Raw genomic sequence first — 26,449 nt, 5'->3', positions numbered from 1 at the left:
TGGTCCTATTAAGGCAGGGCCAGGCTAAAAACATATGAAAAAAAAATAAAAATAAAAATAAAAAAAAAAGGAGAAAAAGAGGCTCGAGCCAGCACCGGGCCTAGCGCAGCCCTCAAGCCATAGCTTGTGGCCTGGGCCAGCACTGGCCCTAAGTCATCCCTCGAGCCATAGCTAGTGGCCCAGAGCAGCATTGGCCCTAGCTCGGCTCTCGAGCCATAGCTTGTGGCCCAAGTCCTACTTATTGAGGGCCGAGCCAAGCCGTTCAGCTCATTGCCAACCCTATGATCTGTATTTGCTTCTCTATAGACGTCACTAAAAAAAATATTGAAAATACCAATGAAGTCTGTAATTCACAACCATGCCCATCCGAGTTTGAATTGTCTACTCTATGACAGGATCATATTGCACTTTGTGAATCGACTTCCGCTATAGAGTATTGATCCTGCCAAAAGTATTAACTCTTAACTACTGTAAAAACACACACAATTGAGCTTCATTAGTAGTTGCACTGGCACAGGGACCTGAATATGAAAGAAGTACATGTCCCCAATGATCTCTAATTTAACTATCCACTCTTGCCGGTTACGGGTTTCTCATAGGGATGGAGTTTCTATGAGTCAACTCATATGTACACACGGCCCCCCTCTAAAATTCACTTTAAAAATGGATTCTTGCCAAAATTTTAAGAATTTATCATCTAAGCCAAGCTGATCATAAATATGGGAAAAAAAATGTTTTGACCTTTGAAATGTGTTTTTTTAGGATATTTTTGGCACCATCCGTATCTAATTCAACCCTGTGCGCTTTGCACAACGTCCATCTTTCAGATGAATGATGAAGAGTCAGCGAGCTCTTGCGCACCCGATTCAAAATTTATCTTATGTAAATCATGAAATGGTGATTCCCACATCATCTCCCTATTATTCAATTTTTCTCTTTCTTGTTTAAGGATGATAGCTTAGGTCGAATAATCACATGGATCTTAAAAAGCACTCTATCCTAGAGTGCTTTTATCCGGAGGGGAGGAGCAAATTTACATTGATCCCACCGAAGTGCAGCATTTCTTGGGGAGAAACAAGTGAGCATGCAACCCTAAACCGATTTTTTTATTTGTGTGAGAAAGCAAGGTATACATTTTCTTCCTCTCGTGAAATCCAAGCTAGATCATCTTTATTTTTTTTATATCTTTCTAATGGTAACTGCCCCAAGCTAGAGCATCTTAAGGATTCCAAATAGCTCATCCACTTTACCCTTTGTGCACTCTCTTTTAGGAGCGGCTCCAACGCCTCAAGTGACAAAAGCAAACCTTAAAAAGCTAATCATTTTAGGAAATAATCACGGGAAATTAAAGGTGCATTTGATTCCCTGGAAACAATAAAACTCAAAAGTACTAATGCTGTTTTAGCTTTCATGGTACCTAATGGAAGCCGCAGCTTCCGAAGTTAATAGAAGAGGAGGCTTTTGCAGCAGCACCACCTCTTCTACCCATCGAACACACCCTAATAGTAGCACCCACACTTAATTCTATTATTTAATGTCATCTAAACTTCATCGTAACTATTTAAAGACACCCTAATAGTAACAACCACACTTGATTATATTATTTATTGTCATCTGAACTTCTTCCCAACTATTTAAAGTGAACTAAGCTATTTCTAATTTTATTATTAATGACAATCTGGCTTCTCACAAAGACTCCTCATTTTATTAGCTCGAGACATTGCATCGTGCATTTCACACCATAAGTACTGTAACCACAAATCTAAAAGAGGTTTGACCATTTTCACAAGTCTTTGTCTTATCATTAGCTTGAGACATTGCACAGCGCATCTGTAACCACAACGCTAAAAGAGGTTTAACCTTCATCACATTAAAACTCTAGGTTTAATCATCATCAAATCCCTACCACAAGCCTAGGTTTCAAATCCCTGATAAACTACACCCATAGGATCTCTCTCTCGCTCTCGCTCTGCTCTTGCTCTCGCGTTTGTGTTCAAGCCTTGTGGTCAAGTAGGCAGGACGCCACAACATAACATCTAGTGTTCCATTCTTAGTGAGATCCCAAGTTGAGAGAGAGCCATGACAACCCAGCAAAAGTAAAAAAGATGAAAAGCCTTAGCAATTCTGTGAGGTTACTTTATCATCTCTGTTGTTCCTCAGCAAACTCTCATATCTAATGGCTACATAACTAAAGCATTTGAAAATTCAAATTTAATTGAAACAGAACAAATTAATGGGGGAAATACCACATCTACCTGCGTCAAACACCTTCAAGAAAGAAAAAAAACACATTTCCACCAACCCAAAGACTACAATGCCCAACCCAACATCAAATCCAAACCCACCAGCACCACCATATTTCAACACCACCAAACAGCCGGAAAACCTTAAATGGGGCCCACGAACCCATTAGGAAAATCCCAAAAGAACATGCTTCATCAAGAGAGAGATTGAGAGAAATAAGAGATGGGGTGCATATGCAGATTGAGAGAAAAGAATAGGGTTCTGAGAGATAGAGAGATAGAGAGAGAGAGAGATGAGGAGCATATATATGTAGAGAGAATAAGCGACCTCTTAAATATGTGATCCGGAAAAAAATCAATTTCCGGCAGCCTTCTTTGCTGCTGCCCCTACTGCAAAGAACTCAGTGATAACCTCAAGGGGCATCCCCTTGGTCTCTGGCACCTTCAAGAATACAAAGATCCATGATATAACGCAAACCACCGCGTAAATCCCGAAAACACCTGAGAGGCCAATAGCAGTGAGCAACGAAGGGAGAGTGTACGTTACGATAATGTCTCCAATCCAAAAGGTTAGGGCACAAATGGCAATACAAAGTCCTCGAACTCGGGTTGGGAAGATTTCAGAGCATAGGATATTGGGGATGGGGCCAAAGCCCATAACAAAGAAGCAAAAGTAGACCACAACACCAAGACATGAGATGGCGGCTTGTGCTACACCTTCATCTAAGAAGGAGTCACTTACTACAAGCACCAAGAGTGAGACCACCAGCACAGGTATCGTCGTCAATAACAATGTCCTGTTTCCAAGGGAAAAGAACAGATGTTTGAATAAGTAATATCACAGGCATTGTATGAGAGAGAGAGAGAGAGAGAGAGAGAGAGATTTCCTTTTTATTGCTTTTTTATTTTTTGGGTGCAGCAAGGTGGGGCAGGGCTGGAATGGTTCATATTGTTCGGAATATAGATAAGGGGTAATCGCTGCAGAAGGTTTTAGAGGTAGTGTAGGGGTGGGGGAGATCATCATCATCAAAGCTTTATCATGTATATTGAAAAAGAAATGATGCAGTTTCTATAAGGCCTAGGCTTTATGAAAACAAAGTAAAGCCTCACCCAAATCCTCGTCTGGAAAGTACTGTGGGCATCAAAAGTTTCCATGATGGCTCTAAAATCAGTTTCCAACATTGACTATGAAATTTGAAGCTAAAAAAATAGTCCAGATCTTGCGGATCTATGAACACTTATTTTTAGAGAGAAATGGATGGTCTAGATAATCGTTACAATATACATTATTTTTAGTGTGAAATGGATGGTCTAGATAATTGTTACAACATACACTATTTTTAGGGCTTAAATTTTTTTTCCTTTCACATCCATAATGGTTAGAGCTGAGATGATCGATTTGAAGGTTTTTCATTGCCAGAACTGCCATGTTTGGTGAGTTTTGAGATAAGGCTTTACTTATTTTGATAGAGCTGCAGCTCTATCAAAACATTTTCCAGAAAGAAATTGTAGAATCTACTTCACATTTAAATATGGTAGTTTAGTTCTTGACCATACAAGGTTTTGGTGTTTTAGGCATTCAAATATCATAATCACCATAGCATTTTCCTAATTAATTCGAGTTGGCAACACAAATCCTGGTCTGCCATTCTGCTCGATTAAAGGTCATACCCTTAGTGAGGCCATAAGTCCCCATATCTTTTCGGACTACTTTCAATCATGTCCTTTTGGGCTTACCCCTTGCCCGTTTCAATCCTTCCACTTGAACGAACTCACACCTTCTAAAAGTTGTTGTATTTGGTCAGCGCCACACATGGCCAGCCACCTAAGTCTACTCTCTCTCATCTTATCGCCTATTGGTGCCACACCTAAATTATTCCTAATGAATTCATTTTGAATTCTATCCCTTCTTGTCTTGCCACTATCCATCCCAACATCCTGATCTCCGCTACACTCATTCTATGGGTATATTGTTTTTTGTCCGCCCAACATTCCACCCCATAGAGCAAAGTTGTTCTCACAACTGTCCTATAGAACTTGCCCTTCAGCTTCATTTGTATGCGGCGATCAATAAAATTCCAGTTGCACATCTCCACGTTGCCCATCCAACTCTATGCGACATCTTCCTCAATCTCTCCATTTGCCTAGATTATCGACCCAAGGTATCGAAACTGCGGTTTCTTTTTTTTAACTTCCTGGCCGTCAATCTTAACTTCTTCCTCGTCTCTACTCCTATTATTACTAAACTAGGATTTCATATACTCTGTCTTAGTTCGGCTAATTTTAAAACCTTTGGATTCTAGAGCATCCGTCCAAAGTTCTAACTTTGTGTTGACACTGTTTCGGGTCTCGTCGATCAAAACTATGTCATCTGCGAACAACAAGCACCACAGTACCTCATCCGGTAGGTGTCGTCCATAACTAAGACAAAGATGTACGGACTCAATGTTGACCCTTGATGTAGACCTATTTGGTGGGAAAAATTCTAAGGTAGCCACCTCCAACAAGGATTGATCAGTGCATTATACATAAATAAACATACATAAAGCTTCTGGACTTGGTTATAATATTACAACAATCTTCAAGCTTAGATAACTTTTCTCCAATGGTGCAAACAAAGTAGCGGTAGGGGTGGATTTTGTAACTTACCAAGTACATGTGAAAATACCAGCTTAATGGATGGGAATGTTTCCTTTCTCTCTTTTTTTTCTGTTTTTTTCTTTTTATGAGATCAGCAAACATAACAAAAGTTAACCCCATTAGAAGATGTTTTGCAATACATGATCGGTAAAAATGCAAAGCATACTTTGCGTGGTTCACCATTAAATACATGCAAGTTGGAGAATCACACACATGAACAGATGAGCTCATACAAATATCATGTGCAAACAATCAAGGAAAGAAATAAATACCTTCGTCCAGAGATATCCATGAGCCTCATGGCAACGCCAATACAAGGAAGCATCAAAAAGGTGGTGCAAGCACTGATGAGTAGAGAGGCAGAGTCAGACCCAATGCCCAAACTGGAGAAGAGGACCTCGGCACCTGCTTTCTCAAGGATCTGAGGTGTGTAATAGAGCACCCCATTTATACCAGCAAACTGGGCAAACAGCAAGAAAAAATGAAGCACCTTAAGTCAGGTTGGAACAAACGGAAATTATGATTTCACATGATTCAATTCATGCTGAATTTGTACATGTGCAAACAAAAATTTCAGATTGCTTTTGGCCAGGTTTCAATTTTCAGATAGTTTGAGCCAAATTTGTTCTTAAATAGTATTCTTTTTGTACCAGAAACGAATACTAAGTAGGTCAATGTCAAAACATCGGCCCAGTTGTGGATTTGATGTTCTATCCTTCGTTTATTTTTAATTGATCTTTTGTCAAAATCTAAGTGAGGATTCTTCTAATTAGTTAAGAGGATAGAATAGGTGACGATCAAAACCAGGCCAAGTAACAGGAAGAGTGCAAGGAAACTAGCCCATTTGACAAACAACAAATTCAAGGAATATCTATTGAGATGATAATGGGTCTTTGTGACTGATAAATTAAGCTGCATTCAGGTCAATTTCAGTAGAAATAGCAATACCAGTCTGTAAGACAGGTATCAGCATCCACCAATGTCAAAATCACATAGGCAGGGATTTCAATTGTTCACCAGCCCATCCAATATGAATTCACTGCTCGTATTAATCATACTAGCTTTGGAATGGGCAGTTGATGTGGAACTGGAATCCCCTATACCATAGTCCATTGGATTATGCTACACTTTCCCAACTTCCAATGATGTCCATAATAGAAGAAAGGGAATGGCTACCTGAACCCATGTTTTGCAATATGCACCCCCGTTTTTGCTAACCCCAGCAGAGGGGAGCAACCGGAGCCGAGATGAGTGGGACCCATTGATTAGAACATTAACAAAACTTACACTCGGTAGAGTTTCCACGATGTCTCACTTATAAAGCAAAATATCGTAAAAAATAGCAAACCCAAAAAAGAATAAAAATTTTTTGACAAAACCCATACCTGCTGAAGTATCTGGATCCCAATACCAACAAACAAAGCCTGCTTCACACCCCCTTCCAAGAGATCAGCCCACCTGGGTCCCTTGCTCGCAGTCTCAGATGGGTGCACCATAGCGGGCCCCACAGGATCCTGTGCCATGAGCTCCTTCGAGTACAGTGCAGGCTGACTAACTAAAGCAGCCGCATGCACATACTCAGCCCCTTCACCTACATCCCCTCCACCAGGCAATGAAACAATTGACCCCCTCCTTGAACCAGGCACCCCTTCTTCATGCAAATATATCCTCTTAAAGCCCCCTTCCTTTGTGCCGTCCTCTCTCTCTCTCTCTGACCACTTCCAAGCCAATTGCCAACCCCCTCCTATGCCCATCGACTCATGACCGCCTTGCATTAGACTGCTATGGCGCCTCATGCTTAACACACTCCCATGGACCATGTCTTTGCCCTCCATGCTAGTCGTCTGCCTCGAGAGCAATGGGCTTTGCAAGTTATCATCTGAGTCACCCCCACCTGCATCTGTTTTTAATAAGCAGAACATATCATTGAGTTGAGGAAAAGAGGATAGAGTAAGTGCATATAATAATCCTCAAGTATGGACTCGTTGCTGCCCAGTTGAGATTGCACAATGGTGTAGAGACAGTGGGAACCATGATCAAAGTTACATCACATTTAGATGGGTCCCACTCTCCCCACAACATCATCCAACCCCGTTGACTCATGATCATGGACTCCTTATGTTCATGAGGATTATAGCATATTGTCACTAGAATAAAAGATCATCCTCTTCGCACCTGCATCAGAGGCATCATAGTCTTCGTTGTCTCTTTGGCTTTCCTCATCCCAATGGTCCTGCTTTGGAGGTGCCTGCTCGGCTACGCTAAACATGCTTCCGAAGTTGGGGAAGAGCATGCTTCGCATGCTTCCTCCTGACTCAGGAGGTGGCATCTTTTCATGAATGCTTCCAAAGAGGGTAACGAGAGGATCCATTAGAGGAACACTTGATTGGATTTCCATGCTCCCTCGCCGTGACGTCAGACCAAGGGTGCTTTGGCCTGCAGCAATGGGTTGGGCGACCCATGAGAGGCCTTGCTCGGGGCCGTAGAGCTTGATTTGACCCTTGGTAGCAGCAGGGTCGCGGTCATCATCGAGGTCGGTGCCAGGGCCGATTATGTACTCTTCAATCGAGGTCTCACCTCCCACCCCCAGCCCCTCAACTAATAGGGCCATTTCTCCTGCATGTCAAGGGTGTTATTGAGTGGTTGGACTAGATGTAAAGAAACATAAATCTCTCTCTCTCTCTCTCTCTCTCTCTCTCTCTCTCTCTCTCTCTCTCTCTCTCTCTCTCTCTCTCTGCAACAACAACAACAGAAGTTGAAAAAAAAAAAAAAGGAAAGAAACATCACACAGGATGCAAAAGGCTTCAGCTCTCATTTCATTCAACTCATAAGCAGCATGTACAACATAACAACATTAGGGTAAAAGGAAAAAGTAAAAGAACAAAATTGCCCTTAACAACCCTTAAATTGCAACAAAATTGATGAGTGAAGGCATCTCCTTCCCACCATCTTCGCCCCCAACAAACCCCCCCCCTTTCCTTCTCAAGCATGTATAACCCCTAACCTGTGGAGGTGGAAACGCAAGCGTTTGGTAGGATGGTGATCTGACCAACTAATTGATAACAGGAAGGCTTAGGCTCAGCGATAGACATCCAGGTTTGGGTGAGGGAAGTCAATCATTCAAACCCCTAAAGTTTGATCCAAATTCCATGTGCCCAATTCAAGCAATAACTCCATACATAAAACAAGAAGAATGATAAAGTAGAAAAGATAAACCTCAAACAGGAAGAACATATGAATCAGCTACTAGATGATCTAGGCCATAAATATCCAGCCATAAGACGTCCGATCTAATATTAAAGATAAGATTACAAAGGAGTGGGGAAGGAAAATAGATGTCATGTATTTATTAAACTGTTGGTCTAAATACTTCATATACTAAGGACTCTTTGAACATCGTCTGTTTTTTTTTAATATTTTCAAGTTCCAATGTGAACTCATAGATGCCTACCTTTTTTTTTTTTTTGTTTTTTTTTGAATCTGATCAAAGATGCCTACCTTAAATCTATATTTAAATTTTTTAAGAAATGTGGAAAATAGAAGACGACATATAATGAAAAAAAATAATAAATAAAGCCAGTCTATTATCAGAGTAAAATATTTTCACTTTGGTAATTACTACATTACTAATATATGATTATGACTAATGCCCTTAGTCACTTGCCCCTCGGGACCTGCTCCCAACCAATAAGCCTCTACCACCACCCCCCACCACAACACCCCATTCAAACTATCCTTGACCCACACATGACAAACCATTACTCTCCTCTCCCCATTTCACTCAATGATTCCCAAAAATATGGATGATCTTGGTTTGATTAAACATATTCACTGGAAAACATTGATTATACAAACCACAAGCTAAACCGATAGGAAAGATCCAGCTAATTCCCATTATCCACCAATTGTTCCCTCACTCAAAACCAAACTCAAAGGAAATCATTAAAGAGGATTATCACAACCTCCTCAGAGGATCAAAAACATCACGATACCAATTTTCCCTGGACTCTCACACTCTTTTGAAAATGGAAACACCAGTAAATCAGAAAATGAAGAAAATGAAGAACTTCAAAAAACTGTTTTATTTTCAAATATGAAATTTCAAGATGGGGAAGAAATAATCTTCTCACACAACCAAAACAGGAAAAAATATTTGTTTGTTTTGGGAGAATTTAACTTTCAAGGTTATAAACCATATCACCTTGATTTTGGTTGACACAGGAGCCACCACATGCGCCTGTTGCCCATCGACGTTATCAAAGGCGTAACCAAAATATTGAGTTTGATGGATATTTTATACCCAGAATAGATGTATTAATACATCAAACCAAAGGAGCTAAATATTTTAGTAAGTTTGACTGCAAGTCAGAATTCTGGCAAGTCATGCTAACAGAAGAATCCAGACCCCTCACTGCTTTCAGTGCTCCATACAGCCATTATCAATGGAAAGTAATAACATTCGGACTCTGCAATGCACCGCAGATATTCCAGAGATGGATGGATGGTATTTTTTCAAGTGGCATGGGGATCCAAATCAATGGCCCCACATGTACTACCCAGGTGATCAAGATCTCACTTTGAGGATCTTTTCAAGAGCTACAAGCACTATTTCTATAATTTTTCCTAATTCAGGCTTTGAATCTTGACCAGAAGCCTAATGCATAAATTGGTGATAAATTATAGGTTTAATTACGGACAAGACTTACCCAAAAGGTTCTACTCATTTCCTATTTAGCTGTTTGGGTTTCCCTATGATGATTCGGTCTTTGCCTAGGTCTTCCCTATGTTGCATAGAATCTGTTTTTCTGGCATTGTTTAGAGGGTTGGTCAAGTTTTGGATTTACTCAAAGTCCAAGCGAAAATACAAATGGGAGTCAAGAATGGGCAATGGCCAGGAAATTCTTTGGTTAATGAAATTGCTTCCATCTTCTTTCATATTCCACAAGCCCTTTGTGGTGCTGATTCCACAAAACCCTAGTTGTGTATAATGCCAATTCCACAAATCTAGGTAACCTTAGTTGAGTATAAAATTCTACAAATCCTAGGTAACCTTAGTTGTGTATAATGCCAATTCTAGACATCCTAGTTCATCCATCTTCATCTTCTTTCATCTTCCATCCATGCCCCATCTTCAATAATTTCTCTCTTACATCCACCCTATCTGTCAACCATCTCTTCCTCTAAAACACCCACATCATCACCAAAAACCCTAATCCTCTCAACCAGCCGTTCCATCCACTTCTTGCTTCAACAATGACATCTTTTTATCATGACCAAAACCAAGCCCAATTTATCATGGAACCCCATTCATGCCAACATACCCTCTCTCTTTCTACCCACAATCACAAGCAGAAACCAGGCCCTAGCCATCCTAGCAAGCCCAAATACTAACCATGCCAAAAAGATCGATCTAACCCAACCCATAACCCTTTGAATTGCCAAAGCTAACCCTAACCTCATGCCCTAAACACCAACAAGCCTAGATCTACTTGTATGGGATCATGACTTTGGTCCTAAACAACCATCCAGAAACTTGGTGCCTACTTGTATTGTCATAGCCAAGAAACTCAATGCTCACTTGATGAACATGTTCTCAATTTCAACATTCAAATGTAAGCACTGTTGCCTATTGATAATTAGAAAGTATGTTAAGGAGCAACCTCTGAACCTAGGGGCAAGATGCTACGGATTACAAACAGGCCTCATGAACGTGATCATTCATTCTGAAATAGGACTCACAGCATCTAACTGCTCTTCTGTAACCCATACAAAAAGCAACAAACACCATAATAACAATGACCCTCAAATAATAGAGGACAAAGAAAGAAGACCGAGACTACCAAATAGCTCCTTCGGTGCCTTGAGATTCTCCATTAAAGTCAACCTTGGACTCAAAACTCTTTTACAAATGGTTGCAATTGCAAATTATTAGTAGTGCAGAAGAATTGTTCCTCATATCTTTTTACACATTTTTACTGATTTATGAGGTTTCAAGTCCCAAGATTAGGCCACATGTTAGAAGACGGCATTCAGAGCAGAGATTTTAGGCATAAATCAAGAAAACATAGATGAAAGACCTTGTGAATTCCATCTGCTCAAACAGCATAGTGAGTCTATGAATTGGAACAACACCACTACAAATCAGAGAAGGGATTTCTGAAGATGTCATCTTGAATGGATAGTGATATGTATTTTGAAGTTACATATAGAAAACAATAGATGACTAGATGTAGAAACTTAGGTCTTCACTCAAAGGGCATATTGTGATTTTATCACAGATTGCTTTAAATCTGCTTCAACCAAATAGAAAAGAAGAAAACACAAAGATCAATTAAAAGAAAAGGATATGTTCATGATCCTCAGAACTCAATGACAATGATATAGCAACTTAAACCACCCCTTTTTTATGGTTCAGTAATTCAGTACCTAAAATATTATGAAAGAAAGTCAAAGATTTACTTCAAGACAGACGCGCAGTGGATCAAGGGCGACCACCTGATATTTCATTGTTTAAATCCACATATGTTGCTTAACACATTGGAGTATTGAAACAACTTGAAATATTGCTAATCACCTCTTTTAACACCTAAAAACTATCCATTTGAACAGTGTCAGATACAGATTCTTTCAACACAGTTCAGTAAATCCCGTGTTGGGCTTATGATTATCAATTTCGACTTCTGTTGGTACGTTACAACACCATAAACTCAAAAAAGAAATCCCCATGAGAAAAACTAATGAAAATAACAGAAGAATAGATCAAAACTACAAGTTATTTTTTAAATGATTATCAAATTAATTTATTACTAAACAACGTGAAAATTATTAACTACGAAATTTATTATTAACATTGTGACAGGCATCAAAATTCAAGAAGTAGACCTCCCATTAACTTTTGGAAAATGATTATTAAATAAAATATCACAATGACAATTAAAGAAACCAACATGGCAGTTACAAGAATCAGGCTCATCAACTATTCCATACCTGATACATCTTCCCTTCCTCGGAGCCTTTGCAAGACCTGCTTAGCCTCAAGCATCCGCCCTTTACTCACAAGCCACCTTGGAGACTCAGGCAAGTAAAATAAAGTCAGGGCAAAATAAAACAGAGAAGGAATAAATAGGACCCCAAGCATCACCCTCCAACTGGGGTTGGCCATCAACGACATCCCAAAGACCATGCAATATGTAACGAACATCCCCCCTGACCCACTGAATTGAGGAAGTGTATTCAAGAGCCCTCGTATTTCTGCGGGCGCTGTCTCGGATATGTAAACAGGAACAAGGGTGACAGCCAAACCAATCCCAAAACCATCCAAGAGCCTTGCCAAGAGCAGGACATAAACATTTGGAGACCAGAACATTATCAAAGCACTTACAAAGTAAAGAATCGAAGAAAAAATAAGCATTGGGCGCCGACCAATCCAATCTGATATCGGTCCAGAACATGTGGTGATAATTGTTGCTCCAATGAGTGACATGGCCACAATTAGGCCTTCAAGAGTCGGTTCATTGTCCAAATCAAATTCTTCTTTGATGTAAAGTACAGCCGCTGTAGAATATAGAAAACAATTAGAGTACTCTATCAACCTTTCACTGGTATCATCGCAAACCATCCAGAAAATCAGGTTTTAATGGAAATTGCCTAGTTGTTGACAAGAAAGACAAGCAATTGACTCTTTACTCTTTTATTGAACAGCAACTTCGAACGCAACTAATGAAGTAACATCATGTCACCAATAGCAGAATCGTAGTTTTTATTTTGGAAAAAGAGATTTGATTCAAGCCAATTTACCTGCAATTGTAGCATTATCCCAACCTTGCAGAAGATTGCCAATAGAGGCGGCTATTGCCACAAGCACAGCTCCTCTCATTCTCTTGAACTATAATTAAGCCTCGAATTCACAAAAAATATTGTCCTTGCCTGCAAAAAGGAATCCCTCATATAAGCGAGCATTACAATCGCCATAAATAAAGGACCCAGAACCTTTGATCTATTAAAAATTCAGACATTGAATCAAGGGATAAAGTCTGAGACTGTTACTCTACTGCTGAATCTTTTTCTTCTTCCTTTTTTTTTTTTTTTAATGTTAAGCTCAACTGCTGAATCATAGATACTCGGACAAACGTTACCCATTTAAAGGGTAGAATCCTTTTCCTTCTTGTTCTAGTTACAAAATAAATAAATAAATATACTCAGACAAGGGTGTGAAAAGCCAGCCCAAAAACCATTCAAACCATAAAAACAAGAATTTCAATAGTAATATCCAAAGTTCTTCAAGGAAAATTTCAAACACATCAGTGAAGATAATCTAGGCCAAAAATCCAAGGCTCTCGACCATCAAACAACAAAAGCTCACAGACATAAGCGAAATTATTGCAGAATCATCTCAAACCACATTGATCTTCAACACCTGTTCTCAAGCAATGCAACAAGCCATCAAGAAACAATAATTATATAAACTCCAAAAAAATAAATCTTTCACCTATGAGAGTAACAGAGAAACTCCTCCTCTGTACTTCAATGGCTCTGGATCGAGATCAGGCTATAAAGTTCTCGTTACTAAGTTTCTGTGAGACCTAAGGCTTGGAACCAGACAGATACTGGTACAGCAAGCTGGCTAGATAGGTCCAGACAAAGCCCTAAACAAATAAATTAATACTCGAACTAAATAACAAAGTCTTTAACCCTTGGCGCGCTCCCGTTATAACACCTGCACCTTAAAGCCCACGTGTCACCCTCCAACTCCCCCTTTCCATGAGGAACAGCTGCAGAATACATGCATCGAAAAATCACTCTTCAGAGAAAAGACTGAAACTCTTAACTGGTCACTGTGCTAAGAAAGGCAAACCATCAAAGATCTCGACAAAGTCTGCTTTTATAAGGAGACAGTTAGAAATATCTCTCTTATGCCATGGCCTTTTGGTCGTAAGACTTTCAAGGTTTCCCTAAATCCCATTTTCTACTGCAAATCGCCGGATTGATCAATTGAATTGCATGTTTTGCTGAAATTTTTTAAGATTACTGATAATCAATGGTTTTTTTCATAGTGATGCTGAATATCTCTGCACTAAACGAATGTTTTTCCCACTGGAAACTGTAGAGGATCAGTGAAATCGAGCCGAACAAAATAACAGATAACAAAATGCAATTCTTGTACTCAAGATTTTCAAATGTCATTGGAATATCAGTTTTCTCAAGCTAAAAGTGGTACTAAAAATCTAATGAAAAAAAGAGTAATGGAAATTTAAATCCTTGGAGTTTCAGCAAAAATAGTTGAATGAGAAAAATCCCTTCCTTAAAAAATCCCTTCCTTTAACAAGTGAAGGATTTGAAATCTGTAACACCATTAAAATTCATATAGCATAACGTTCTCTTCTTGATCCTTCAAATTTTCTCAAGGAGCTAAATATGTTACTGAAAATTCTCAAAGATTGGAGAAATCCAAAGTTCTTAAAGAGCTATGAAGTTAGAAAAATTCTCAGTTATCTCTAACCTCTACTGGTAAAAGCAGAATCTCTAGGAATATTCAGCTTTCCTAATCGTTCAAGACATAAGGATCCGTACCTGGATTTCAACTCAAAACCGTTATGTCTTTGATCATCCACAATTTTTCATTCGAAATTCTCAAAAGTTCTGCATTCAAATTCCCACTACTTTACAGATCTCTCTATCTCCTTCTATCTGATCAAAATCAATTAAAAAACTCCGACATTTCTATGCCCTAAAAATTTACAGGTTAGCTCAAAATAACACCTGATTTCTACAGAATCTGGCTCAAAACCAAAACAGCTCCGTTTTTCTCTCAAAAGCCCCTGAAATTCTCTCTCAATTGACCCCCCAAAATTCGCTACACTCTCCACTAGGGAAAACCCCAAAAACCTCTTTATTTCCCCCAGAACCCTAAAACAACTCGATCAACTACATACCCTGAAATTCAACTGCGAATTCCATGCTCCTATACTGAAAACTGTCATGTCAGAAGAGCGTCAGCATATTGATACACCTGGTTATTTTTAAGCGTTATACTTCTCTCTCTCTCTCCTCTTCCTCTCCTCTTCTAATATTACCGGCATTTTTTTCAGCTACCTGACAAAGCGGGGTTGGGTTTCATGGCTCCCTCCTTACCTGGTCTGGGAATGGGTACAAAATAAGCGGAGGTGAAACATGTGATAGCTCGAGAGAGGGAGAGAACATATAAAAATAGAGAGAGAGAGAGAGAAAGATAGAGCGGCCATTTCTGGTGGGTAGCCCCTCTGCTGATCTGTACATCGGTGCGACCCCTCTGCTGATCTGTACATCGTACGCTGGATCCATTTGCCCGCAAAACTGCGAAGAAATATCTTTTGTAGATCGTTCTTTTTTCAAAATGACAAAGGAGTCTGTTTATCTCAAAATGACGATTGTGCCCCTCGACGAACTACTTTTTAATACCATGGATACCCCTCTTGATTTGAATTGGACTATTGTGCCCGTCTTCACTGTTAATATGATGATGGCCTTTGCCTTTTTTCCACATTGCCAATTATTTGCCTTTGTATAAAAAAAAGCCCATGTTTAATAGCCTAGGAACTTTACATTGTAATTGACTATAGTGCAATGGCAATCATTTAAAATTTGCTTTGCCAGTCTAAATCTGGGATTGTCTTTCTGGACAAATCATACCTCCTGACCAAGTTGGTTGTCGGAACCGGGAATTCATTTGCCTGGCTCGAATGGTTCAACCCAAGATGGTCAAGCATGATGATAAATTTGAATACTAACATTTAAGACACGTCCAAAAACTATACATGTTGATCATATGTCAAAATGCCATTAATCACTTGGAAAAAGGTTAAGACAATTCTTGTTATTTTCACCGTAACGCCAGATTCCTTCACTTCTAACATTTCAAATTATTCCCCTATACCTTTAATAATAAATATAATTCCACTTTTGAATCCTTTCGAGAATAAATTCTCCCCCTTCACTAAAATGCTGAAAGCCCTTCTATAGTAAAGCTTCAAAACTCCCAAAACATATTCATAAAGCAAAGATATAGTGCAACGGTTGTATCATAGTATAATGCAACCACATTTCTAAAAAATCATGTTTTTGGCATTTGTATGACTCCAAATTTTATACACATATTCTCTTCATCCCCATAATCAATCTTATTGGGGGGAAAAAAAAAATTTAATTTGCACTCTAGATATGGTAAAAGTTAGTACCCTCTAACAAATTCAAGATCTAGGCCTTGACAATTTCAAAATCACTTTTTTGAAGATCTAAGCCTTGAAAAATTCAAAATCATTTTTGTCTTTTTTAGCATTGTTAATCTAATGGTGATAACACTATAATAAAATTTTGGGAATAACAAATTCCTTTTGAGGCCTATATCTAACCTTCTCACTAAAATAAACAACTTATATTGATTGCGCTAGAAAAACACTTTGTAGGGATTTTTTACTAAATTTTCTTTTTGTGATTATTCTTTAGAATTGAAAGAGTATACATCTAAAAAATTGCATCAAATAAATAACTCTAACATGGTTTTTTAATGTGGTTACATTATATTATGATACAACCGTTGCATGAAATCATTGCTCATATTTATAAAGTTCAATATGAAAGACAAAATTTTCAATTTTTAAATAATTTTAGGAAAAATTTAGGATTGGCAATGGGGGTGGCCCAAACCTAAAACAACAAAGGCTTCAGCCACACGTGGTGTTAGTATTTTTTGTTTGAAAAATACTTATATGTATTTCAAAACAACACTATGATATATTATTCTTTCCTAAATTGCTTTGTAGAGAGAGAAAGATGTGGGATTGAGTCTCACATTGAAGATAGGAGAGTTTGTTGAGGTGTATTTATTGTTGAGGTGTATTTAAGAGCACTCATTCACATACAATATACCTTAAGTACAAATGAGAGAGAAGTCACATGTGCAGAGCATACAAAATATGTGACGTATTTGTGCTTGCGCATGAGCGAGGGAGTGGGTGCAAGGGTGTGGGGTCTCTATATAACAAGGGCCCTCCTACCCATACATCTTTTACACCAATTTTTTAGCCTCTCTCAAGAGACCATTTTTTGCAATCCTAGCAAGCAAACCAGTGGACTAATTCTCTCTCTACTCGATTTTATCTCCAATTTTTTAGCTTCTCTCAAAAGACCATTCTCTGCAATCCTAGCAAGCAAACCAGTGGGCTAATTCTCTCTCTACTCGATTTTATCTCTTTCTTTCTCTAAACTATCAAGACTATGGTGTCTATGGCGTGGGTTCCAAGCTCGGGTGCATAGAGCTCAGGAATATTGCTAAAATACCTCTCGATTTTCATGTATCTCGGGGATGGATTGCCTTTTTTATCCACAATAAATACTACATCGAAAGGGGGCAAATATTGTATTGAAATAACGCTCATCCATGCCCAAAAACAAGAAGAATTCGAGATCTAATTTTGCAAATCGTACCATTTTCTTGCCCCACATTTCACCCACTAATCTCCAATACGTGGTGTGAGCTACAAGGCCCATCCCCAGCCCAAGCCTAGCCCGCTGTCAAGCCTATTATAAATATACAAGATACCTGTAAATATATTGTCTGTGAAATATATTATGGGTGTAATACATTACTGCGTAATGCATTACTTGTAAATGGATTGTCACTGTTTGGGTAGTATTTAGATGCAACTTGAGAAATACATTGCTACTGTTCAGCTATATCTGGAAGAAATACAAATGCATTACCATCCAAATATGACAAATATGGCTATGTTTGGCTAACATGATTAGATTTTGGTTTCAACATGATAAGTCATTGGAATAATATGATTGGAATAACATGATTTTATTGTGAAAAGCCTTATTTTTATTTATTTTTTATAGAAGTCTTTTAAATGTCTCTCTATATATAATTTCAAATCAAAATCAAAATATTTATGGTACAAGTTAAAAAATGGGAAGAAATTTGATTAATAAACTAGAAGGTTTTAGTAATTGTAGTAGAAAATTTTGAAATATTGGATGAGACTAAAGAGATATCTTATTGTACTAATCTCTTATGAGGATTATGCTATGTGAAATTTTGATTATGCTATGTAAAAATTTTTTATTATGATTGTGTTGTGTAATTTCTCGTCGATTACCCATTATTATTTTTATTCTTTTTATTTTTACTAAATTGGGGATAGAAGAATGTATAAATTTTTTATTATTATTGCAGTAGAAAATCGTCCCTCATCAAGTTCTACAACTGTTCAAATCAATTTAGATTTCTTTTTACTTTCAATTACCAATTATTAAAAAAATTTGCTTTTACATTAGAGTCATATGAGGGCTATAACCCAAATTAGGGATGGAGGGATGTAGAATTTTTTTATTACGATTGCAGTAGAAAATTCTACTTACCTTAACAAGTATACAATATAACATATACTTGCAAGAGTGAAATGTTTTCTTAAATGGGAATAGGGTAGAGAGATGCACCCAAAAAATTTACAAAGATTACCCGTCAACCTCGTAATAGATTTTTATATATAATGGATTTAGTGATTTTTGGGGAAATGCCGAATAATATCGATAATGTATTTCTATTTCTTTATTATTAGGGGCGGTTTGGATACGTAGAAATCTATTACGTGACAATAGATTACAAACAAATATGACATTTACATTATTTAGTACACTTTTAATAGTAAAAAAATGGAAAGACATTACCCGAGACTTCCCAAAAATTTTGAAATCCATTACGTGGTAAAGGTGAAAAATCTATTACAAGGTTGACTGGTAATATTTGGAAACCTTTAACGCACTTAAAAAACATTTACCTCTCTCACATATATGTTATATTGTATAATTATTAAGGTGAGTAGAAAGTGAAAATAGGGGATATGAAAAGGGGAATCTAAATTGATTTGAACTGGTGTACGATGACAATTTTCTACTGCGATCATAATAAAAATTTTGTACATCTCTTTATCCTCAATTTGGGTTGTAAACCTCATCTGACTCTCATATAAAAACAAATTTTTTTAATAATTAGTAAGTGAAAGTAAAAAGAAATCTAAATTGATTTTAATAAAAAAAAATTTACATATCTCTATCCCAATTTAGGTTGTACCCCCATTAGCTCTCGTATAAAAATAAAAATAATAATTGATAATCGATGATAAATTATACAACACACTCATAAATAGATTAGTAAAAACTCAATTGAAGTAAGATACCTCTTTAGTCTCATCCAATACTTCAAAATTTTTTACTGCAATTACCAAACCGTCTAGTTTACTAATCAAACTTCTTTCCATTTTTTGATTTGTACCATAAGGATTTGATTTTGGTATTATAAATTTATTGCTTATTTGAAATTATATATAGAGAGACATTTAAAAGACTTACATAATAAATAAATAAAATAAGGTTTTTCACAATAAAATCATGTTATTCCAATCATATTATTCTAATGACTTATCATGTTGAAACCAAAGTCTAATCATGTTAGCCAAATATAGTCAATGCATTTCTCATATTTTTTCATTACCCAAACAGTGACAATCCATTTGCAGGTAACGTAGTACTATTACGCAGTAATGTATTATGCCAGTAATATATTTCATATGCAAAATATTTCCAGGTACCTTAAAGTGTACCTAAACAGTGCAAATATCATATTTCCTTATAACCTAGTGTCACATACGAGGAAAATATGGGGACACCAAATTTTAGTTTTTGAGGTTCTCACATAAACCTTGAAGTGTAATTTTGAGAGGTTCTCGCGAAGAGGCAACAGGGTGGGCCAAGCCCCACCCAAGAGCCTTGGCCCGGTCTAAAAAAGGCCTAAGGCCCCTTTGGCCCAAACCTAATCAAGGCCTTGGCCGGGTAGTGCCTTGCTTAATAAAACTTAAAATAATAATATAAAAATCAAGCCGAGCCAACCATACCCCTTAGCCCAAAGCAGGCCCGGTCCTTTAGCAAATTTCTGTCCGCTCGACCCATTATCATCCCTAGATCTCTCCTGCTAACATGTATTACTTTGCGTCCGGCAAGTACAGTTTCTTACACTCCATTAAATGAGATCTCCCTCCCGCCTGCACATGCACCAATTCTATAATCCGCATTAGTATACGAAACTGTTGACCGCATGAATATCTGCCGTCCAAGCACATTCAATCTCATGGGTTGCAAATTAAATTATTGTGCTCAGCCGGCTACTCATTTTTTTATACAGAAAAAGAAAGGATTACTTTCAAATTCTCCAAGAAATAAAACGACAGCCTCCTAAATGGCGTGTCATTTTGTCGCCTACTCATGATTAGTGATTTTAATACAGTACACAGGCTTTGGCATAATTCTTTAGTTTTATATCTTTCATGGTCCTCCACGAAATTGCTTCCTGATCGATGAGCTATAAAATAATCTCCCCACCTAGGAAAATAAAAATATTCGTCGCTCACGATCATGTTCTCACAATCATATATTTAGTATTTATTAAACTTAATACTGCCCTTGTTTATTATTAATAAACATTACACAACGTTTCCTTGAACCATATGTACCTCAACTCTATGGAAACACATATGAAGTGAACGTTAGAGAGAGTGAGCCGCAAGAATTTTCACTTTAGGGCAAGCTTTCTCTACCTCTCCTAATGTAGGGTAGTTATATACTTCCTCTTATCTAACTGTCTGTCATGTCAGATCTGAATGAATGGCTAAGATAGATCCAATTACAATATCATATCTAGACACTATTTTATTTTAAATTTTCGTCTACAAAATATTTTGACACCAAAATTTGGGTGCCCACTCCTCTCTTAAACTCGTACCTTCAACAAATATTAAACAACTATTTTCGATAAAATAAAATGGCCAAAATACTTATGAAAGTTTTAGATGCATTTTAGTCATTTTATGTCGTTGTAAATATTATTTTTATATTTGTTTTAGGTGCGCCTTATTGAGATGATGGTAAGTATCAAATTTTATATTCATATGATTTGTAGAATAAAAACTAAAAATAAAATATTTTAAGGTGTTGAATCTAAATCAAACGGTCAATGACTTATTTAATCTAAATTGAACGACCGGATGGAAGAAAAATATAAAAATTCAAAAGTATATAAACCTTTCCCTTCACTTTAAATTATCAATCAAGAGAGAGAGAGAGAGAGAGGTGGGTGGTGGATTTGACAAGATGTAGAAGTCCATCAACAAAATCATGCGTCCTCCATTTTAATTTTGGAAACAAGTAGAATATTGCCAACAATGAGGTAGATATTTCTAGGTTGTGGTCTGGTCTTTCAGCATTAGCACATATTGACAGTGCAGATCTAGAAGCATACGCCACAAAGGAGTAATAAATTGTTACTTTATGATTGGGGCAAGTAGATGTCCACCTCTCCTTGATATTTTTTTTGTTGACCCTACAAAGTGCTGAGTAATGAAAATTATGGTTCACTTAATGATATTCATTACAAGACTCTCACCAAGTCAGTTAGACATGACATGGACACATCTTTAGGTTTTTTTTGTGTTTTCTTGTTGGAGTATTTTAAAACTCAGATTGGCTGATTGAATTGGCCATTCAAGAAATTGGTCTAGATCGGCAGCTAATAGCCGATTTAGATCAACGATCTAAACCGATTGTCCCTGGTGAGAATTGCTCAATACAAAAGTTAAAAGAATAAAAAAAAAAAACAATAATAAAATATACAAATCATGGGAATCAGATGATTCAGGTACCCAATTTCCTGATAGAATTGGCTGGTTCACAATTCTGACCAAGAACCCGGTTGGCTCCTACTTATTTTTTATCCAGATCGGCAATCAATGGGTTCACATTGGGTTTTGAGATTCGTGTTCAATTGTGAACCCCCTCTAGCCTCCTACGATTCATACCATAACCTAAATTCTTTTGAATTAAAAACCTAAAATCCCATAACTGAAATTTTATATAAATTTGAGACCTAAAATTCACTGAAAATCCTTAGAGATTAGAAAAAATCCCTGGGCTTGAGAAACCCTAGAGCTAGGAAACCTTAAAAAACCTTGTGAGACTCAAGCCTAACCAAAATCCTAATTCAAAGTTCTCTAAAATTTTCAAAGCCCTAACCCTTTCGAGCCATTTTTCTAGGAAAAGAAAAGGCACAAAGCTGTAACTCAATCAACGATTTTGATATGAGTCTCAAGTATGAGTTTTGGTTGTCTCGGGCCAACTGGCATGGCTCAGGTAAGTTTTTTTTTATATTAATTTTAGTTTAATTTAAATTTTATTTAATTTAGCTAAATTATTCAGTTTCTTCATTTTTTATGTTTTTTTATTGGTTTTTGTGTGTTGTGTGATTTCAAGCCAACACTGCCGACAGTTATCAGAGAAGGCTCATCTTTCAATATCAGTGCCTAGGGCTTATATTTCAATATTATGAACCTATCTTTAAACCGTAATTTGACAAACCCCACAGTATCTATTGGAATTTAATTATTTATTTGAAAGTACAAATTAGAGAGGGTTCCTTCCCCAGAGTCATCCGGTAGTTGTAAACAATAATTTATAGTTTTTATTTATTTTTATACTTACTATTAAAATAATTAGCTTCACCTATAATTTTATTTTTCTTTAAATGGTGTGTAAATATTTTATATCTAAAAACAGAATTTTAACATGGGATTGCATACAATGAGACCATTTACCTTTGACATGAGGTCGTCACAATTGATGTGAAATTTGATAGCTTGGATGTGTCATAAAGTTCGAGAAAATTTCCTTTGAATATTGAGCTAGGTCAATAGAATAATTGCAGCACCTAATTTTACATCCAATGGTCAGATTAATGTGACCATCTTGTATCAAAGGTAAATGGCCTCATTCTATGTTTTCTCTTTTACAATTAATATTTTTGACACTTCTATCCATGTATGAATCTATGTCGCTAAAATGTAGGTCTCATAAACTGTGTACATCTATATTTCAGTCACTTGCAAACTCTTGAGCCTTGAGCCTTGACCCATGACCTGTGGCTCTCTTTCTCTCTCTCTCTCCTGGCTTGAGCATGTGATTGGTACCAAAATTTACGATCTCTCCCTCTTATGTTGTAAAATCCAAAATTTACTTTCTCTCCATGTCATGTCTCTTTTATCCAAAACCAACGAAATGTACTTCTTTTTCTTGCTCCCTCATGTTGCAGGAACTAGGGTGGCAACAGGTCGGGTCCAACTGAACCTGGAGTCAGACCTGAATAGTATTTGGGTTCAAGTTTTGGATTCGAACCTGATTCATCGGCTCCAAAAGTTTGACTCATACCCATACCCATCGAGTCTCGGATCTGGAGAATTTACGGGTATGGGTTGGGTCCAATGAGACCCATACCCAAATAGTATTCAGATAACTTGGATCCGAACTGCCGGGTCCAAATGTTGGACCCCATACCCGGACACATGCTGGGCCCAAATGTTGGATCCATATCAAGACACGTGTTAGGTATATTCGACGGATCCCGAATCGGGTCCGGGTCCATTGCCACCCCTAACTGGAACCGAAAATTTAACAATCTCTCTCATGTGACTAGTTCGAAAATTAGCCATGTGCTCATCTCTCTCTCTCGTTGCGTGTTCCTTCTCTCTCTAAATGCCGGTCCCCTTGGGCATGTTAAAGCAAGTGTAGCACAAAAGGTGGATGCAAAAGGCATGATTGGTTTTAGGAAGTGGCACGATAACAAACCACCGGCAAATTTGTCTTCTTTATTTGGGAAATTTACACACCGATCCTTTTATCGTTTTCGATAGGGCGTCGTTTGTATAGAGCTGAGGCTCTAAACAATCAAAGTAGAGCGCACCGTCAAATAGTATCGAGAAATGTGGTTTTGATATTGGAAATCTTTGTAATAGCCATAAAATATATTTTTATTTCTAATTATAAAATTAGAAGCTTTAAAAATAGTGCAGATCGAACAGGTGTCGAGAAATGTGGTTTCAATATTGGAAATCTTTGTGATAGCCTTAAAATATATTTCTATCTCTAATTATAAAATTAGAAGCTTTAAAAATAGTGCAGATCGAAAAGATCTATGAAAACTTGAAAAATGATGGTCTAAATATGTATTACAAGATGCACCATTTCCAAAACTTGAAATCCATTTTTTTCGAGGATATTTGAGCATCAAAATAGCGTCTTGTTGTGAAATTTTAGACGTGCTCTTTTATTTGATTGTTTAGAGCCTTGGTTCTATATAAACTTTTTTCTTTTCGATATTAACATGGGAGTCCAAAAATTATTATATTTTATAAATGGAACCTAAAATTTTTATTTTTTATAAATAGTAAAGTAAATAATGAGACCATTTGCTTTTCGTACAAAGTAGTCACAATTAATCTTGATTATTAGATATGAAATTGGGTCACTACATTTATTTCATTCATCGAACTTAAAGTTGAAAAGAAATTTTTTCGAACTTTATGATGCACCTAAGCTATCATATTTCACATCGGATGGTTGCAAGAATTGTCACCTCTCTGTATCCAATATAAATGGTCTCATTGTATACCATCCCTAAATAAATTACTCAAATTAATCTCTTTTTGCATCATTTTTTTTTTTTGTTATTAACCAAAATACTCCTAGTTTGACGCTTCATATGTCAAACTGGGATAAGTTCACAAATAGCTAAAAGTTATAAAACCTATTTCAGCAAGAAAAACAAAAAAAAAGGCGACCAAATGTTTAACTCTTTAAAGGGAAGAACTAGCCGAGTTCGACTAAGGGTCAAACTCAAAGTCTCATTCACTTAAAAAGGGAAAGGGGGATGTTATATCCACCCTCTCTCATATTTCATCTCTCTATCCGCATTATCTCGCTTACTCTATCATCTCTCAGTCCTCGTTCGTTACACGTTCCACCCACCCCTTATAGCAATATTGCTCCATCAGAAAATAAGCACTACCCAAATAAAGCGTCAGTTCCACCAACCCTTTCACCAGTTTTTGCTCTGTGCACCTCTATCTAGAAAAGGGGAATCATCTTTGCTTTTGCAGCAGTAGGGCAAGAGACGAAAATAGTAACTGCAAGGTTTCATTTGATGTGAAAGAGACTAGGGGTGGCAATGGACCTGGACTCGACCTGGGATCCGGCGGGTATACTTAACACTGGTCCGGGTATGGGTCCAATATTTGGAACCGCTAATCGGGTCTGAGTTCAAAACCTGGCCCCGAATACTATTCGGGTCTGGGTCCGAATCCGGTTGGACCCGACCCGTATCCGTAAACTGTTGGAGATAAAATACTTCAACCTCTATTCGTTTAGTATATTAATGATCATAGACAATAAGAAATCATAGTCATCTTTAGCTATTAAAAGATAAATCATAAAAGTTAAAATCTAATCGCAGGTGATTGTGACCTTGTTGAGTATATGATAACAAAAAAAAAGGGCAAAAAAAAAGAAGCTCATAATGATGGTGGCAATGGACCCAACCAGACCCGGGACCTGACGGGATACCCGAGACTCGACGGGTACGGGTATGGTCCAATATTTTGGCCCGAAGGGTTGGGTCTGAGTCCAAAACCTAGTCTCGAATACATTCGGGTCTGAGTTCGGGTTCGGGTCCAGGTCCAGCCATACCCGACCCGTTGCCACCCCTAAAAGAGACGCTAGCCTTTGGGTAGAGGGGTGTGTAGAGACAAAGAGAGAGAGAGAGAGAGAGAGAGAGAGAGAGAGAGAGAGAGAGAGAATCGTTTGGAGGGATCGGTGCAATGACGCCTCCTTCCCCCTTAAAATGAAATCAAAACTTTAGGCCGTGTAGTGGGTTCGATCCCTTAAAGATCAAGGAAAATGTTTCTATACTTCCCCTATAGCATAGAATATCTATGCTTCTCCTACCATCCAGTCGTCCAATTTTGATCAAGAGAGCCACGCATCGTTTGATCTTAGATTCGACATCTCAAAGAATTTTATTTTTAGTTTTTTTTATACAAATTGTATGAATATAAAATTTGGTACATGCCATCTTCTCATTGGGGCGCACCTACAAAAAATATTAAAAATATTTTTTTGATAAAATATAATGACTAAAATACCCCTTGAATCTTTCATAGATATTTTGGTCATCTTATTTTATTGAAAATATTTGTTTTATAATTTTCGCCAGTGCGAGTTTAATAGAGGATTGGACGTCCAAAATTTGGTGTCAAAATAGTTTATGAAAAAAAATTAAAAAAAAAATAATGTAAAGATGTGATATTGTGATTGAGACAATCTTAACCCTCCATTCAAAATGGACGGTTGGATAAGGGGAAATATAGAAGCTTTATGCACTTGTCCTTTACGGAGGCCATGAAAGCAAAGTCTGGCCCTTTTCGCTATCTTCAATTGAAAATAACATTTCAACTGCCCCTAAGTCGGTTACAAAGCCATGCACATGGGCCCTTGCACACCCATATCTAAACAACCCGGTGTTGCACACAAAGAATATTAAAGGGAAATATGGTACTAAGTCCTAGCTTTCAAAGGGGTGTCTGTTTAAACAAAATGAGCATGCTTAAAATTTCAACATCACACTTTAACAATCAAAGTCTTGAGCAATGTGA

At 37.4% G+C, this 26,449-nt stretch overlaps 1 protein-coding gene across 8 annotated transcripts; it reads right to left on the bottom strand.

The window, feature by feature from the left end:
• Positions 1-2,196: 2,196 nt before the first annotated feature.
• TMT1 (tonoplast monosaccharide transporter1) lies at positions 2,197-15,195 on the bottom strand. Of its 8 annotated transcripts, XM_020674317.2 has the most exons (9): positions 14,816-15,195; positions 14,454-14,522; positions 13,372-13,654; positions 12,681-12,809; positions 11,871-12,437; positions 7,059-7,499; positions 6,269-6,783; positions 5,156-5,343; positions 2,197-3,040 (listed from the first exon to the last, which is right to left on the bottom strand). In XM_020674317.2, the coding sequence occupies exons 4-9, from the start codon at positions 12,757-12,759 to the stop codon at positions 2,599-2,601; spliced, it is 2,232 nt and encodes a 743-aa protein (XP_020529976.1). In that variant the 5' UTR covers positions 12,760-12,809; positions 13,372-13,654; positions 14,454-14,522; positions 14,816-15,195; the 3' UTR covers positions 2,197-2,598. The 8 variants fall into 8 exon arrangements, with proteins under 8 accessions (XP_020529976.1, XP_011627518.1, XP_020529978.1 ...); XM_011629216.3 differs by having other exon boundaries at positions 14,454-15,195; XM_020674319.2 differs by lacking the exon at positions 13,372-13,654.
• Between the last annotated feature and the right edge of the window lie 11,254 nt (positions 15,196-26,449).

Source organism: Amborella trichopoda, chromosome 9, assembly GCF_054954075.1.
Source record: "Amborella trichopoda isolate Santa Cruz 75 chromosome 9, AtrichopodaSantaCruz75HAP2 v2.0, whole genome shotgun sequence".
NCBI classification, from domain to species: Eukaryota; Viridiplantae; Streptophyta; class Magnoliopsida; order Amborellales; family Amborellaceae; genus Amborella; species Amborella trichopoda.
Note: the sequence above shows the minus strand (reverse complement) of the source record. Positions and strands in the feature narration are given on the sequence as shown.